At 40.1% G+C, this 17,251-nt stretch overlaps 1 protein-coding gene across 1 annotated transcript in view; it reads right to left on the bottom strand.

Moving 5' to 3' along the window:
* Positions 1-11,677, bottom strand: part of esama (endothelial cell adhesion molecule a) — a 64,723-nt gene extending 53,046 nt beyond the window's left edge. The window contains exon 1 of the mRNA XM_083986332.1: positions 11,549-11,677. Within this exon, the coding sequence (XP_083842458.1) occupies positions 11,549-11,618 (70 nt within the window). The 5' untranslated portion in view covers positions 11,619-11,677. The remainder of the gene's footprint in view (positions 1-11,548) is intronic.
* Between the last annotated feature and the right edge of the window lie 5,574 nt (positions 11,678-17,251).

Genomic DNA, 17,251 nt, shown 5'->3' with positions numbered 1-17,251 from the left:
AAATGATGTGGACACACTAAGATTATCCAGTACCACTTTATAATAAGTACACACTATAAGCATTAAGCATGAAATACTGAATTCATCATTTATAACACATGAATACTCATTAGTATAGTCTATAAACACAGTTAAAAATGTTTTACTCATCATTGATAAGAACTAACTATATTTATAAACCACATACTAATGGGTATTCATCGTTATAAATGAAGAATTCAGTATTTATTAATGCTTAACTAATGCTTAATATTGTGTACTTATAAAGTGTTACAGATTATCAGTATAGAGGGTTTATGATTGATTTATAACCAAAGCTGTTATATAACACAAATAGATATAAAAAGGGTAACAGTCACTTGTTGCTTGCCAAACAGTGCGCCCACATTTCTCTATACTGTTAACCTTCATGATTGTTTTATTATTGCCAACTCTTACATGAGTAACAGTAGTGTTTCTTTCCCCACTTATAAATGGTAATAAGTCATAATGAGCAGTAAGGAACGTGTGTAAGCTTGCCAAATAGTAAGCCTGTATCAATATGTGAAAACTGTCAGGACTTGTTTAACATATTTTAATGGTTTATAAAATGTTAATCAAATTGACAACATAATTATACACCGTGTATAAATCCTTTATAACTGTAGATTTATTCCAATTCTTGCTTTTAAATCAGATGAACAGTGTTGACACTTATAGTGACAGTCATCCTCAACAGTGTGACTGACGCCTGCTCTGTGTCAATGGGACACATTGACAGACCAAATGGAAGCAGCTCTGTTTCCTTCAATTAGCAGTGCAACACACACACACACACACAGTGCTCAGGCTGAGGGTGCAACTGATCTTTATAATTTCATGGTCAGAAATGCGCAGCTACCTCCGGGGTTCATGCATGCCCAATTAAATTACCTGCTCTCTTTTCTCTTTACGCCAGATTCGAGACCAACCGAGAGAATCTCTGCTGCGAGGGGGAGGGGGGAGAACTGCCACCAGCAGGGTTTAAGAGATTTATTCCAAAATCTTTTTATATAAATAAATCACATTATCATTTACATGCTGTACCTTTAATGATACAGATACAGCCAAACATTATGATCACAGCTGAGCTGACTAATGTTGATTATGTCATAAAATCAGTGAAGGGTGATATCTATATGTACTGTATATACCCACACCTGCTACCACAGTTGGATAGTTCACATTCTTCTCTTTCATGTGTGATCGAACTTTAATTAACAAATTAATTATAAAAATATATAAATTATTTTGTATCATTGTCATGTACCTGTTGAAGTGTAAAAGAGAAGCCGTGCGGACTAAATGTTACAAAACACTGTCAATGCACATGCACACAAACACACACACACACACACACACGCCTCGGTAACTCTCTAGGTATTATTATTTCTGAGGAACACGCTCTTTTTTTTTTGTACAGGGTTGGCTGGGATAATAATTTTGAATATGCGTACACATCTAAATACTCTAAACAGGCACACACACACACAGGAAAGCACTGCACACCACACTGCAGATGAGTGACAGGCAGCAGTGTGTACCTGTATCAGTGTGTGAGGAGGCAGACATGTCTCCTACAGTCTCTTTGTGGTTCTTCTTCACTCGTTCTGCCTCGGTGAAGAGCACCGATACATCTGTGATGCCCTGAAGGCCGGGGCTTAATAGTGAGACCGTAATGACTTTTTCCACATAGCTGCCTGCTGCCACTGTCACCTCACATACGATTACTACATCTGGCTTTCACAGGGCCAATAATACTTTGGCTAATGTCATAGGATTGTGTATGCAAGGCTGAAACCTCTCGTGGACAAGTTGGATTGTGTATTTGATGAGTTTGATGAAGGAAACCAAGAAATCCCATTAGCCTCCGTAGAGTAGCTCTGAGCAGCTTGCGGCTCTGCTCCGCCGTTCTAAAAACAGCTTGCACCGACAATTAAAGGTAACAAACCTACTCCTAAATCTATAAGGATTATGGCAATGGGTTGTTTTTTTTGGCAATTTGCCAAAATGTTGAAATATCCCTTTAACATACACCTTATCATCACATTCATTTTTTTGCTGTGGCTATAGAAAATAAGGTAGAAATAATCTGATCTACATACAAGACTGAACTTCCTTCAACTTATCATGAGGTGAATCATCACATCAGTTAAAGGTTTCTTGCAGCATTTGGAACCTTAAAATTAAGAGAGGTGGCACTAACATTACATTTAAATTTCATTTTCATGAAATACAAATGCAGAAATAAGAATATAAGAAAAATAAAAGGCTTATTAAACACCATGAAATGTGCTGGTGTAGCAGCAGAAGCCGCCTCACAAAATTCAAAACAGATTTAACTTCTAGGATTTGGTTTTCTTTAAGTGAAAAGAGACACTGCACCATGTTGGAAGAGGATGGATGCTCCATCACTGACAGTGTAGGTTTATAACATCGTCCTTATCTGAAAAGGAAATTGTGAACAATTACAGGGACTGTATCTGATTGTATACCAGATATAAGTGTCACGTTAACATTAGCAGCTGTGTGCATAGAATCCCTCTGTATTCAACAGCAACATGGGAAATAAAAGTCACTCTGCATTCAACCATTAAAGCAGGAGGGCAGCACAGTGGCAGCGTCTCCATCTGGTGATACACCTACTCTACTGACACTGGCCTGTGCAGCAGGCAGCTCACAAATGGATATTTGGCAGCGTGTGTGATTACGGGCTGCTCAAACACTTCAAGAAGAAAACCAGGATTATGTCAGTGTTCCTTAAGTCATAAGTGCATCAGGCTCCAACCCCCTCCCCCCCCACCCCCACCTAAGTACCTCCAAGTAAGAATAATTTAACACGGCCTATCTTGTCTAAGCCTGTGCCCTCAATTCCCGTCTGTCCACAGCTTTATTAACTTTTTTTTTTTTTTTTTTTTTTTGAAGGACAGGTCAGAAGGATGTGTTGTTGTGGTTGTTGTTGACTTCTGTGTGTAACATCTGTCAAGCACCACTGGAATGGAAGCAAGCTGCATTATTTTTTTCTCCCCCCAAACACAGTCCGGGAACAACCGTCCCTATACTCGGCCTCTGATTGGCTCTGACTCTGATATTCTTCTTCACTAGATGCAAATGGAGAAAATAAATAATGCATGCATATACACATGTCATCTGTGTATTCCTCCCTGGAAACATCACAATCTTGAAAACATACCAATTGCCACTTTGCTTCGTCAGGTGGCTGACAAATCAAACAGCACAAAGCCCTAGCTGCTTCTGCTTCTGGATCTGTTTATTTTCTCCTGCCACTGCTGGTACTGTATGTAGGTTTGTCTGTGAGAATTAAAATGCAGTGGTAAGATGCCGCCTCTCTCCACTCCGAGGCGGAGGCAGTTGCAGGGCTGGTTGGGAGCCGCCGGGTTCTTAATCTCTGAGGACGTTCCTCATGTTTTGACAGCTACAGTAAAGAACCGGCTCTGTGTCACCAAAACTGGTCTGAGAGCAGGACCAACTGCAGCGGGGATCATGGGATTTCTGTGACCACCAAGACCAGCTAAAACTTTGTGAGTGTCATTTCAAGAAAAAGAAAAAAAAACACCACACCATCGGCATCTCCTGTTACTTTTCCTTCTGTGAGCTCACTAACCCTGAACAGCTTTGCGAATCTGTAGCTGTAGCTGTGATGATGTATTTTAATAAACTTAAAGACCCTTAAAGGGATAGTTGGCAAATTGGCCCATTGCCATAATCCCTATAGTTTTAGGAGGAGGTTCATTATCTTTAAGCGGTTTAGCATGAATTTACCTCTAAAACAACTCTCTCTCGTAACGTTCCATTATTATCTCATAGTGTGGTGAATGTGCAGGTCACAACTTTTCCACCAGAGCGTTTTGGAGTTGTTGGATTGTGTATTTGATGAGTTTGATGAGGGAAACCAAGAAATCCCATTTGCCTCCATAGTGTAGCTCTGAGCAGCTCATGGCTCTGCGCCGCCGTTCTCAAAATAGCTTGCACCGACAATTAAACGAAACAAACCTATACTCCTAAAACTATAGGGATTATGGCAATGGGCCAATTTGACAAAATGTTGAACTATCCCTTTAAGTCAAGATGCCAATTCATAAATGATCACTCCACACAGAAAAGAAATACGTGTCAAATCTTTTAAGACAGGAATGCTAAAATTACCCTTACTGACTTGTGTTTCTGTTGAAACTATAAACTCTGACCAGCTGGACGGTTGCCAGCTATTCACTCGTATTTAACCTACAGCCTTATCTCTGTTGAGCGCAAATCCAGTATCCTTTAATTAGCTTTCATTAATGGTTACTGTGACAATTGGTCTGCAGAGCCAGATGGGAAAAAGAGTTTTTTTTTTTTTCTTTTTTTTTAACATCAGCAGTCTGATGTGAGGCTGAGACGAGGGAGAATACCCAGCGAAGCAGCCAGACCGGCCTGAAGAGCCACCTGATCAGTCTCCTGTGGCTCTCCTGGCTGTAAATAGTCATTAGCCACTGTACTGTCAAAGCCTGGCTACAGGCAACCCTGAATTACAGAAGCCGGGTATGAGGCTGACACTGCAGTCTCGCACAGTGAAGAGCAATTCAGCAGCACATGCCACTATTATGACAATGGGACAGAGCAGGGATCAGGATAACATCTCTATGTCTATACTAGTATTACATATATTTACGGCATCATTCTTTGTTGAGGGAAACTGTTATTGTCCGTAAACTGCCATGGGGCAAATGCCAGCTGAGAATAACTCTGTTTATGGAGCCTAGATACAAAACAATACACAAAACCATGTTTTACTGTCCACAAGAGAATTCTATCAGATGTCGCAGGCATCATTTGTGGGAATAATGTCAACAACACCCATATACAATCACTCTGCCCATGTGCGTAAATCTCTCTCTTCATACTCAGAGGATGGAGAAGAGGACAGTGAGAAAACAGAGAAGGAGAAAAGATGAAGTTTGAAAGTTATGTGCGCCTGCGCCTTTAAGAGTCCCTAGGCCAGGGCTGAACGTTGGGAAAGTCACCCAGTGCCTTTCTCATGACCCCTGTGAGGAGGCCTTCCTCCTTCTGGGTCCATCGCTGGAGATGGGGACGTCACCGAAAACCCCAGGAAATGGTAGACCTAGACCAACACATCCACGCATCACAGCGTGGCCCACACTAAATATGTGGTGATGCTTTTAGAGCATTTAATATTCAGCATGGCTATAAATATCATTATTTTATGAAGTTGTACTACTTGTGACGCAATTTGTCATTCTGGTACGACCAATCAGACGGACGGCAGCAAATTCTCACTGTTTGATAACAGAGGAGCTGTTAATATATCAGAATATAACACACGTCATGTCTGGCGCCGACTACGGTCTACGTTATCCTGCAACAACAACACACAACTGGAAGTGCTGCCACACACTGCATCTCCCAAGCAACATGTCTGACGCATACACAACAACATGCGTATCTTTTTCCCACATTTTATGCCACACCAAGACTAAAAATATCTATAAATGTCACTGTTTGTATAAACTTAAAAATAGTAGGAAGTCAGTGAATGTGGGGCAGGAGTCGCAACTCATCAAACCTCTCATGGTTGGCCTGAGCTGAGCGTGCTCGTCAGAGGTCAGAGCAGCCTTTTAAAAAACGCAGCTAATACCGCGGTGCTCCACATTCTTTAATCACGGCATTCATCTCGCCAGTGTGAGTTTAATTAAGGTAATATAATTAGATTAAGGTGTTTACATGACCCCGGGCTAGAGATGAAACGGTTACTGTACCAGTTTGACGGGATATCACAGTAGGAATGCCAGTCGGTGGTTAATTACAGCGGGTAAATTGCCTCTGTACGGCTTCAACTAGCTATAGTCAGTAAAGATAATGAGCATTATTATTTATATTTAAATGCAATGGATGGCATGATTTCAGGTTGTGTTTTATGAGCTTTTGAAAATTTGCAGCACATTTGAACAAAACTGTGATCATTATAGTCACTGTAATTGTGATTCTTTTAGTTTTTAATGCAGAATTTGTACTGTAGGATTGAAGCATCATAAACACTAGTGCCCCTGTCTGAACACTTATTTGACTCAAATGACCAGTAAATGCAATTCATGCTAAATGAGAAGTATGAAAAATTAATGAAATAACAAACAAAACAATAAGGAGATAAAAAAGAAAGAAAAAAAAAGACGACAATTAGAGATGAAAATAACTGCAAAGACACACAAAGCAGCCACAAAGAAGATGTGCGTAGCTAATGGAAATGACTTAGGGATTAGTGGCTTGAAATGATTTAAGGTTTTAGGCCAATAACACAGTGGCGAAAGGGGGAGTTTTACAGGATATAAGGGAAAATGATCTTCTCTTTTTATGTATTAATATAGTACTGTACTAGTCTATTCCCCTATAAATGTGCTTCACAATCACAACATACGCCTCTTTATTCATTCACACACACTCACACACACTGACAGCTGGGAGTTCAGTGCCTGCTCAAGGACACTCTCTACAGGAGCAGGGTATCGAACCAGGAACCTTGCCGTTACCAGACCACCGCTCCCCTGTCTCCTGCACCCTGATGTCTCTCTGTCTCTTTATCCATCACCACGACAAAGCTGAACCTGCACTACTAATCTCCCTTCAGGTTCTTGTCCTCCTGGGCCTTGTACTGAGTGCCGGTGGGTGTAAATACACGGGATTACAAGAGGCACTGGCACACTTGCGCAGTCTATAACGATTGGACGGCACACTGGGGAGGGAAAAAAGTGCACCGTTGTATTTCTCTGTCATTACGTCCCCGATAAATCCCTCAATCTCCTTCCTCAAATCAAAATTGCACCAGTTGCTGGGGACATACATGAGGACTGTGAGCTTCAACATGCTGTAATCCTGGTGTAAAGTGGAAAGGGGCTTTGCTGCACATCCATTTGGTATTATTCTAAGAAATAGGCAATTAGAGATAAGGCCGCAGTTGTAAGTTGGATGAACTGTGTTCCATAGCATTCCTTTAGCCTGTCTTGAGGGACATACAATATAATATATTTCCACTGAAGTGTTATCACAGCAACAATTGCGAAGTGAACCAGGAAACAAACAAAGAGTAAATGAATATGCCAAGCTTTATGATACGCTACGTTTTGACGGGGGAAAGGGTCAGTGCCGAAAATTGCCACGTGGTAAAATAAAACATGTAGCTAAAGTAATTCCTCTAACCCCTGTTACTCACTGAGCGCTGGCAGAGAAAATCAGCAGTGACTCCCCCCCTCCCCCTGGAGCCTTTGAAGCTTGTATGGATTGACCTTGTTAAATAAGTAAAGTCCATTGTGGGACCCACCTGGAAAACAAATGAAGATGTTCTTTTGCCAGATGGTGTGTCCAGAATAGGAGAGCACACATACGATGGTTGCTTAAAGCGATAAGGCACGGCTTATATGCTGTTGTTACCGTGAACAACCAACCTTTGATAAAAGGGGACATCTAGCTTTGAGATTACCACATGTGCTCATGTAAATGCATGGACGTCTCTCTCTCTCACACACCACAACACAATGCTAATGCCAGCACAAGGACCTCTTTCCGCTTCATTGGAGCTGTGAGCATCTAAAAAAAGTACGATTGGACCGTCCAGGTTTCCATTTAGGAATCAGGGGTCAATTCCCATTAACAGCTGCCCTGGAAAGTGCACCAGTTCCCTAAAAAGTTTGAGTCAGCAAAACCTGTTGTATATTTAGTCAGTGAACATATTTATGTTCCTGGGATCAGGCTGTGCAAATCACACCAGTCATGGGGCCTGGAGCTGACATTACCATGGATACAGGTGACAAGAATGTCCTACAAACATTTACTGAGGGTTAGTTTCTTCCTGAGTGTGAATTTTAATTTAACCTGCCTCAGAAACAAAGTACTTACAGGAGGGCAAATTAATCTAATTTGCTCCCAATTAGAACACAGTGCATAATTAGGCACCCGGCCTTGAACTCAGGCTAATGTAATCAGATTAGCTGATCCAAACACAACTTAAGTGAGACAGTCATAATGAGTTCATGTGATAGTGAAGTACTCAGAGCTCGATAAAAAAGAAGAAGCTTAAAACAGAAAAAAAACACGCATTTAGTGTCAAATTCCATTTAGAAAAGTAAGGTAACACTTTATATTGAGTACACACTATTAAGCATTAATTAAGCATTTAATACTGAATTCATCAATACTCATTAGTATGTAGTTTATAAACACAGTTAGAATGTTTTACTCATCATTGATGAGCACTAACTGTATTTATAAACTACATACTACGTTATAAATGAATAATTCATTATTTATTAATACTTAACTAATGCTTAATAGTGTGTCCTTATTATAAAATGTTAACGGAAAGTGATAATTAATCAGCAGGAGACAGACTTGGATTTGAACTCACAATACTGTGTGTGTTCAGGACAGTGTAAATAAGTGGAAGTGATAAAATAGGTTTTGCTGATATAAATCACTTCCTTATATCTTAAATCACATCTAGTTTTTTTTCCCTCACTTGACTCTAGTAGTCCAGTAATTTTAAGCCAAAAAAGGGGTCAACATTGAATATAGCCCATTCATACGCCTATTAAAGCAGAAGTAAGCGATCCGGTCGTATTGGCTAACTTCTTGTCAGCCGATGGAGTTAGCAGTCCCCGCCCTCGTCCCTACGTCACCACATTCATGCGCATCCCTTGGCTGCACACACAGAGAGGACCGCCCCTTTATGCCGTTCTCTCTCCTCATTGGATAAAGCTTGTAGGATACAAGGAAAGTTTTCTCCTCGGCTTACAGCAGAGCAGAGTGACTGACAGACCCGTGTTTCAGACCAAACACTCTATATAAGTGATTGCTGTCGAAAGATATAACTATTTAAGACTTATATTAACTCAAATATTCTGCTTACTTCTGCTTTAACTAATGCTTAATAGTGTGTACATACGCATATAACTAATAGGCGTATGAATGGGCTATATTTGGGTCTTTTTCAAAACTTTCCCCTAGTGGGATTCTTCAGGTCTTTTTTCCCCTCACTCAGGACATGTTGCGGATACAAAATCAGTTGAGTTTGCTTCTGTTGCAATTTGTTCAATGTTGACCCCTTTTTTGTCTTAAAATTACTGGACTACTAGAGTCAAGTGAGGGTAAAAAAACTAGATAAATAAATTAAATTGTTCTTAAGCTATAAGGAAGTGATTCATAGATGCATCAGCATAACCTATTTTCTCACTTGCACTTATTTACACTGTCCTGAACACACACAGTATTGTGAGTTCAAATCCAAGTTTGTCTCCTGTGTTTGATTCATTAACACTTTATAACACTATTAAGCATTAAACTTCCCCCTGATGGGCTTTTTTTCCTTCACTGAGGTCATGTTGAGGATACAAAATCAGTTGAGTTTGCTTCTGTTGCAATATGTTCAACCTTTTTTTCATAAAATGACTGGGCTATTGGGATTCTGTATATTTAGGGTTGAAAAATGACCTCACAATTAATAATTAAACACAATGGTCACAGTCAATGAGTCACATAATCATTGTAGCTGTGCTCTATATTGTATTTTCTCTCCTAAAATACCGAGCATGCAGACGACGAATGACTCAAACAGTCAGAGGCCAGCCGTGCTCATGTCTTCTCGTGTTGACAGGCTCCTAACGTCCTGAGCAGCTTTGATTTTTGAACTCAAACGCCACAATGAGGCCTCGTATTGTTTTGCTGCACGTTCACTCACTTCCTGCCCCCCCCAACACTTATCACCCTCGGCAACGTCGGGGACTCAAGGAGCGCACGGCTTTCCTGTTGCCGCAAGCTGCTATTCATGACCGTTTCCTGCCTGTATCTTGACCACTGAGTGTTTTCAGGACACACCTGCAGGGTGACTGATTGTGAGCTAAGCGCCGAGGTCAAGGTCAGCTGCTGTTGTTTGTATTGTCCTGTTGTGCCGTGACACTGAATCACGGCCCGCTGTTAAAACTCCATATTAGTCCCCCACAGGGAGCGAGGCCTTAGTCCCTTCAAACACCTTAAATCACTGCTTCAAAAGCACTTTAAGGTGTCTAAACCATGTCACATCACCAGAGCAGCCTGGGTGGTGAAATAGTAGCATTTCCCAGGTAATACCCTCTCCCCTCAGGGTGGAAACAAGCCACTCTGAGACCGCCTGTGTCAGCGCAAGTGATTGTTTTGGCAACAACTCTGAGAAAAGCAAGTGCACATGGGCAGCTCAGGGCAGATTCAGGCAAAACGTGAATCTCCTGCTTTGCTTTGCTTTTCGTGTCTCGCGGAGCCAAATGCCACCAGCCCGTCTCCTGGAACTAATACGCACTCACCTGGAGCGGACAGAGGCCTCTACAGTAGCTTAAATTGATATATCCTGTTTTTTTTGTTTGTTTGTGTTTTATTTTTCTTTCTTTTTTTCCACATGAGAGCAGGATGGCTCAGAGTGGCCAAGTTAAATCTGTCCTTGATAAAAAAAAAAGAAATTGTAGTTTCTGTTAAAACTGAGAATTGAGCTGGGATGAAATGATTCTGAATTCATGATCATTTCAACATGAATACACATCAAATCATTTTTACTGTTGAAGGACAACGACTGTCTGTTAAATCATAAGCATGTGCTTTATTATGACCTCCAGTCTGGCAGAGACTACATGTTAAACTCTGCCACTGGGAACGAAGCAAAAACTCATCTCATGAACAACAACTTTTTTCCCCCCCTATCTTGATTTTCCTGTCAAATGTAAATTACGCTCCCCTCCGGATTTCTCTGTTCAAATTTTTACCTGAATAAATCATTTAGAACTAGTCATTTCTTAAAACATTTGCTAAATCCTCGTGCAGCTGCACCGTGCCCCAATTTCAAAAAATCAAAGAGATGGCAGGGGGAAAGTAGGCTGTGTGTGTGTGTGTGTGTGTGTGTGTGCACTGTACAGCTATCAGTGAAAGTAGGAGTTTAATACATTGCTAGAGAGAGTGATGGCTGAGCCAATGTTGCAGCAGCTATAAAGGGATTATTCTTCCCTGGAAGACATAATCATGTGTAACACACTTGTTTCAAATCCTGTGAAAAACAAACAGGTGTTTCAGCTTTAAATCCATCCCTTCATCCTCTGGCACACATAGGCTACAGTACAGGAGAGAACCCCCAGAAACAGACCTCTCTCCTGTCATCTCCACTCCCTGTGGTTAGGACTAATGTCTCCATGCTTTCAGGACATATTTACTAAACTGGAGAGAGACACTTCTAGAGATATTAAAAAAAAAAAAAAAAAAAAAAAAAAAAAAAAAAGCTACAATAATATTCCCTGTGATTGATCCATTAAACTGGATGAAAATGAGTCCAGGTGACTGAATGTCACCTTGGGTCACATCATTATCCCAATCATTGCTCCAATTTGTGTTTAGAAATAAAAAAAAAGGAAAGAAAAACTGAGGTCTATAGGTGTAGATGAGAAGAAACAGGGGAAAAAAACGACCCACACGCTGATGAATAAATGAGAACATGAGTGAAACTGACCTGAGAACGCCCACAGAAAGGTGAATGAGAGCAAAGTAAGTTTCCTCGAAGTAGTAGGATAGACCTCCATGGTTGACTCCACTCCTCACTGTGTCAGTGTCCTTCACTCGGCTTTATATATGAGCTCTGTTCCGCCTCAGGCAAACCCCCCCACCCCCACCCCGCCCCCCCACTTCTCCAAGTCTGTCAAGTGGTTCTCCTCCGGTCGGTGCTCCAGCAGCAGCAGCAGCAGCAGCAGCAGCAGTAGCGGGGACTCAGCGGAGGAAGGTGAGGGACCGTGCAGGTGAGGACGTGGACGGTGTCTGATCGGGAGGGGGGGTGGGAATCCTCTTTCCTGACTTTGCGCGTTCAGGCGGTGGTAAAGTGTTTGGTGTGAAGTGGATCAGCACCTCCGACACCGACGCTCCTCCGCTGCTCTTCGGGCTGCATCTGCGATCCCTCTGCTGCTTATAGACACGGCGGCGAGAACAAGCCCGCAACTTGTCAGGCTGTGTGTCCTTTCCTGAGAGGGAGACAGAGAGAGGGGGGGGAGAGACAGAAGGAGAAGAGAGAGAGTAGAGTCGCCTCATAGAGCAATTTGGTGTCAACATTATAACTAATATCCGGTTTTGGGCGTTAAAATAAAAGTCACTGCACGAGGATCGCTTTAAATGAATAGTTTGCGTGATGGTCCCGCTTTTATTTTGAAATCCAACATCCGGAATTTCCCTGCTTGTGTGTTACAGAATGACGCAAGTAGCGTACACCTGTTCGCTGATCACATGCAGGTGCAAAAAACAACTTTTCATGTCTTGAATATATTAGATTTGATTTAACTACAGGGTCAGCACAATTCACAAATGCAATAAAAAAAATAGAATAAAAACAAATAAACTACCTGAAGAATTGCTTTGTGGAAAACAGTGTGATAAATTGCATTGTGACGGTCTCAGTTAGTTTTCCTCAAAAGCACACACAGAAGAAATAGAATAACAGATTTTAAAATAATAAAAGGCTGACGTCTACAACCTTGATTCACAATAATCATATTTTCAAACCAACAAAAAAAAAAGAAAAAGAAAAAAAAGGCCCCTGATGTGGTCAGACCCTCAGACATTCATTTTCTAAGGTCACCTGGTTGCCTCAGAAACAGGGGTGAGGCTAATACAGGAGGACTGCTCACTTATGAGAGGTGAACAAGGGTTATGCCTGTGATTAAATCCAAAGAAGCAGGGTCCAATCCTTCTGGGGATGAGATTTTGTCGTGTTGTTGTAAATTGCATCTGGGGCCTCCGGACCAAATCTACAGCATTCAGAGAAAAGCTGTCAAAACAAGCCTGTTTTTATTATGGTGCAAAATCAATTTGTGCAGGCCAGAGAGGCTAATACAGGATTCTGGACTACACTGCTGTAATTCCAAATAAACACAATGAAGTCTGGTCAAATGGTAAGAAAACCTGACACCTGGAGGCCAAACACATTGTTCACAGCACGCTGTTACTGAGCCCAGGATCTGATGCTTTGTGCTCTTGTTAGTTTTAGAGCTTTTCTCTCATGGGATGAGATAACATTCAGAGGAAGTAGCAGTAATCTGCCGGTGTACTCCTCTCAATCATCCTCCTCATCAAGCCCATCCGCCCTCCCACCAGCAATGAAAGGATATAATAAAGAAATGAAAATAGATACATAATAGTCACAACTATTATTATACTGCCATCCCCAACATGAATAATACATAGATTAAAAATGAAACTTGTACCAATAATGTCAATTGGAAAGACAGACCAGAATATCACATCCACATGTGGTTGTAATGAATATTCATCACACTTACATATAGAACAAATATAGACTAACCCTGTCAACATCTCCAGATTTGTGGTTGTGTAACAGATATTTCCACACAAACACACACATTATGAACATGGACATTCACTATATAAAAAAAATTGTTAGCAATTAAATATTTCTGTCAGCTTGTCATGAGACATGTTTGGAACTTGTTTACTGTATCACAGCCTACCCTGAGGGGAAAAGCACCACATCTGCAGTCTCACATTCAGTGTTACTCTGAGCAATAAGTCTGGTTTTGCCTAGTCAAAAAGAATATTTCAGATATCCACTACATTCTTCCTAGGACAAATGACGTCACTTTTGCCATTCAGGGTTTGTCATTACAGATATCTACAATTCCGTTGCAGATATCCGCCATGTGAATTACGGATATCTGTAATTACAACTAGTAGTAATTCCAGTATCTACAATTTGATTCTGACTAGTCATAATTCCAGTTCAAGATATATTTGATTCACCTCAATTAAAGATATTTACTAGCCAGGCTAGCGCCGCCTACTGGTTCCGGCAAATTTCATTTGCCTCAACAATGTAGTCAGGACACTAGCAATGCGTTTCGGTTTGCTCCGTCCGCCAGAGCGGACGGACCAATCAGCGAACAGACGGGTAAGTGAAGGCGATGACGTTGAACTCAAGCGCTCAAGATTAACCTATGAGCTTAACCGGTGTATAGCACACGTGACCACCAAGCAGCAGCGATTAGTTGAAGCAAATGTAAGCAACCGCCTCCCGGAAGCAAACAAATCCCTATGGCTCGTGTTCAGACGCTATATGAAATGTAATGAAGTAAGCGGCTGATGCATCAGGCTAGATATTTACATGTCCCTTTTCAGATATCTTAAATTAAGATATGACTAGACGAAATGACGTTGTAGATATCTGTAACTTGAATTATGATTATTCAAAATGACATTGTAGATATCTCAAACTGGAATTAGGAATAGTCATAATTCAGTTACAGTTACAGTTACAGTTACAGATATCCATAATTCAGATATCTGCAACTGAATTGTAGATATCTGTAATGACAAACCCCATACACATGAATGTCAAAAGTGACATCATTTGTCCTAGGAAGTATGTAGTTGTGGATATCTAAAATGACAATTGTGGATATGAAGAATGTAGTGGATATGTGTTTTTTGTGACTATATAGGCAAAACTGAATTACAGAATTTTGAATGAAAAATCCAACTATTCAAAACGTAATTATGACTAGTCAGAAAGACGTTGTTGATGTTAATTCTGGATAGTCAAATTTAGCTTTTAAATGTTAAATCTGCTTGCCATATGGCTACACACTGCAAAAACTCAAAATCTTACCAGGAATATTTGTCTCATTTCCAGTCAAAATGTCTCATTTCTAGTCAAAACAAATCTCATTCTACTTAAAATAAGACTCATCACATAAAAAGTAGCTTGTTTTTAGACACTTTTTACTTCTTTCAAGCAGATTTTCACTTGAAATAAGTAGAAAAATCTGACAGTGGATCAAGTTTTTCTTTCTTATTACAAGCACAAACAACATGCTTTCACTGGCAGATTTTTCTACTTATTTCAAGTGAAAATTTGTTTGAAACAAGTGAAAATTATCTAAAAATAAGTAAATTTTTAGGTGATGAGTCTTATTTTAAGTGGAAAGAGATTAGTTTTGACTAGAAATGAGACATTTTGACATGAAATAAGACAAATATTCTTGGAAAGATTTTGAGTTTTTGCAGTGCAGCCTTACACAGTGTAGAGAGGTAGGACCGGTCACTGCTCATGTTCTGATGCTGTATTTCTCTCAGCATCTTTGCTACATGTGTGTGTGTGTGTGTGTGTAAAGTGTAGAGCAGTAAAGCAGTAACATCTCCTTGGACTGATATCTGTCCTAAACAAGAAGAAGGAGGAAGTGATGCTTGGAAAAAAAAAAGTGAGAAAACATAAATCTGCCTCCACCACTCAGACTAGTTTCGGGTTACATCACTGTTTATCCACAGTCATCATTTCTGTGTGAAAACTTGAGTAAAGGTTAAAAAGTGTTTTCTTAGATCACTGTGACCTTGAGCTTTGACCTTTGACCACCAAAATCCTCATCAGATCATTGAGTCCAAGTGAATGTATTTCTGCCAAAACTGAAGATATGATGTCTTCACTCTGACTGCTGCTGGAGTGGAGGCATGAAAAACAATATAAAAACCACAGAGAATCCACTGATGAGGTTATCTCAGATTATACTCTGTGGGTAGATGTGTGAAATCTACATAAACCTGTTTAAAGGATGATTGTTTTATAGTTGTTGTGTATTCAGGATACTTTATATGTATTGTATATGTCCAGATGGTTGTATAGATAATGTAAGTTGTATGTGCATAGTCTGTTGTTATATTTCCCATCAGTACATTGGAGTATGTTCAGTACCTCTGACCTCCACCTCCACACCACAACAGGAACAAAATGACATTTAGAATTGAATATTTTCTGTAGATTTATTCTGAAACTTTGATGACACAACAAAATTTACATGTAAAAACAAAATCCCTGTTATTTCCTGCATGCTGCACTGCATTAATGAACAATTGAACATTACATTACACATTCATTGGGAACAAAAGCAAATATCAAACATACACCAGCAGGGTACAATAAAATATTTATTTCCATTATGTATGAGCAATCTCTGTCGCTAACTCAGACATGCTCTGCACCTTCAATGTAAATAAAATAGTGAATGGAAAATGTAGCATTAATAATTAACAAACAAAGGGCAGAATACAGTACAGGGACAGTACATTTCTATGTGTATAATCTATTAAATGTGAAAGTATTTAATTGTGTTTACATGTACTTATTATAATGTTACCTATTTTTAAAAAAAATATTGTTATCATTATTTCACTGTTTTTGGATTAGGTGGGTGTGTTAAAGTGTCCAGTGTAGTTCAGCATCATTTACTGGCATGAGTCATAGACTGTCAGCTGTGGCTCTATGTCTCATTGACCCTTTTAATTCATCATATATAAATGATTTTCTCTGAGAGACTTTATTTCTCAATGATGATGAATTACAGTCATGTCCATAGATGTCGTAGACATGTCTATGGTCATGTCTGCACCATGATGGGGTTTTCTACAGCAGCTCTCTGTGGCCATCTGCTGGCCACATGGGTGAATGACAATCCTGAAGTCTGAGTTCACATAATGCTTCAGTGCTTGATGATGAACAGGGGTCTAGACAAAGGAGGTTTAGTGAAAACTTTATTGATAGAATATTTCTTATCATCGGTCAGCTCAGTCTGGCACCTTCTAAGCCAGTGTTTCCCCTCTGGATAATTTCACTTAGATCCTTAGAAGTAATCCATTAGAGACCGCCATATGTCCATAAAAGTGTTGTAATTTCCTTTTCATTTGGCACTTGGCCTTTCCATAGGAAAAACTGTAAAAAAGAATCGTTGTACCTGGTTACAGTTGGAGGTTTCTCACTAATCCAATTAAATAATATACATTTTCTTGCCATAAGTCAGAGTTTATTGCGTCATTTTGATCTTTTCACATCCATAACTCTATTCAAAGGTGGAGACTGGTGCAGATATTTATTGCTGTGTTTAAATATTGCTGTCACTTCAGAACTTTGATATTCTTGGACAGCTCCAGAAGCAGTGTATGTCCCACCTGTTAACTTACATTTAAGGCACAAGTGACTTATGATAGCTTTTTAAATTCCCTGTGCTCTTAACTCAGAATGAATATACTCAAGTTGATTGAACTCACCCAGAGCAGCTGTTCTGGAATGTGTTAATATTTGCTACTTAGCACTAAACACAAACACAGCTGAGGCTGATGGGATTGTCTCTAGCTTTGCAGGTATTTGGTTATAAACTAAATTGAG

The sequence above is a fragment of the Trachurus trachurus genome, assembly GCF_905171665.1.
Source record: "Trachurus trachurus genome assembly, chromosome: 14".
Classification (NCBI taxonomy): Eukaryota; Metazoa; Chordata; class Actinopteri; order Carangiformes; family Carangidae; genus Trachurus; species Trachurus trachurus.
The sequence above is the reverse complement of the archived record's forward strand: the minus strand, read 5'-3'. Positions and strand labels throughout refer to the sequence as shown.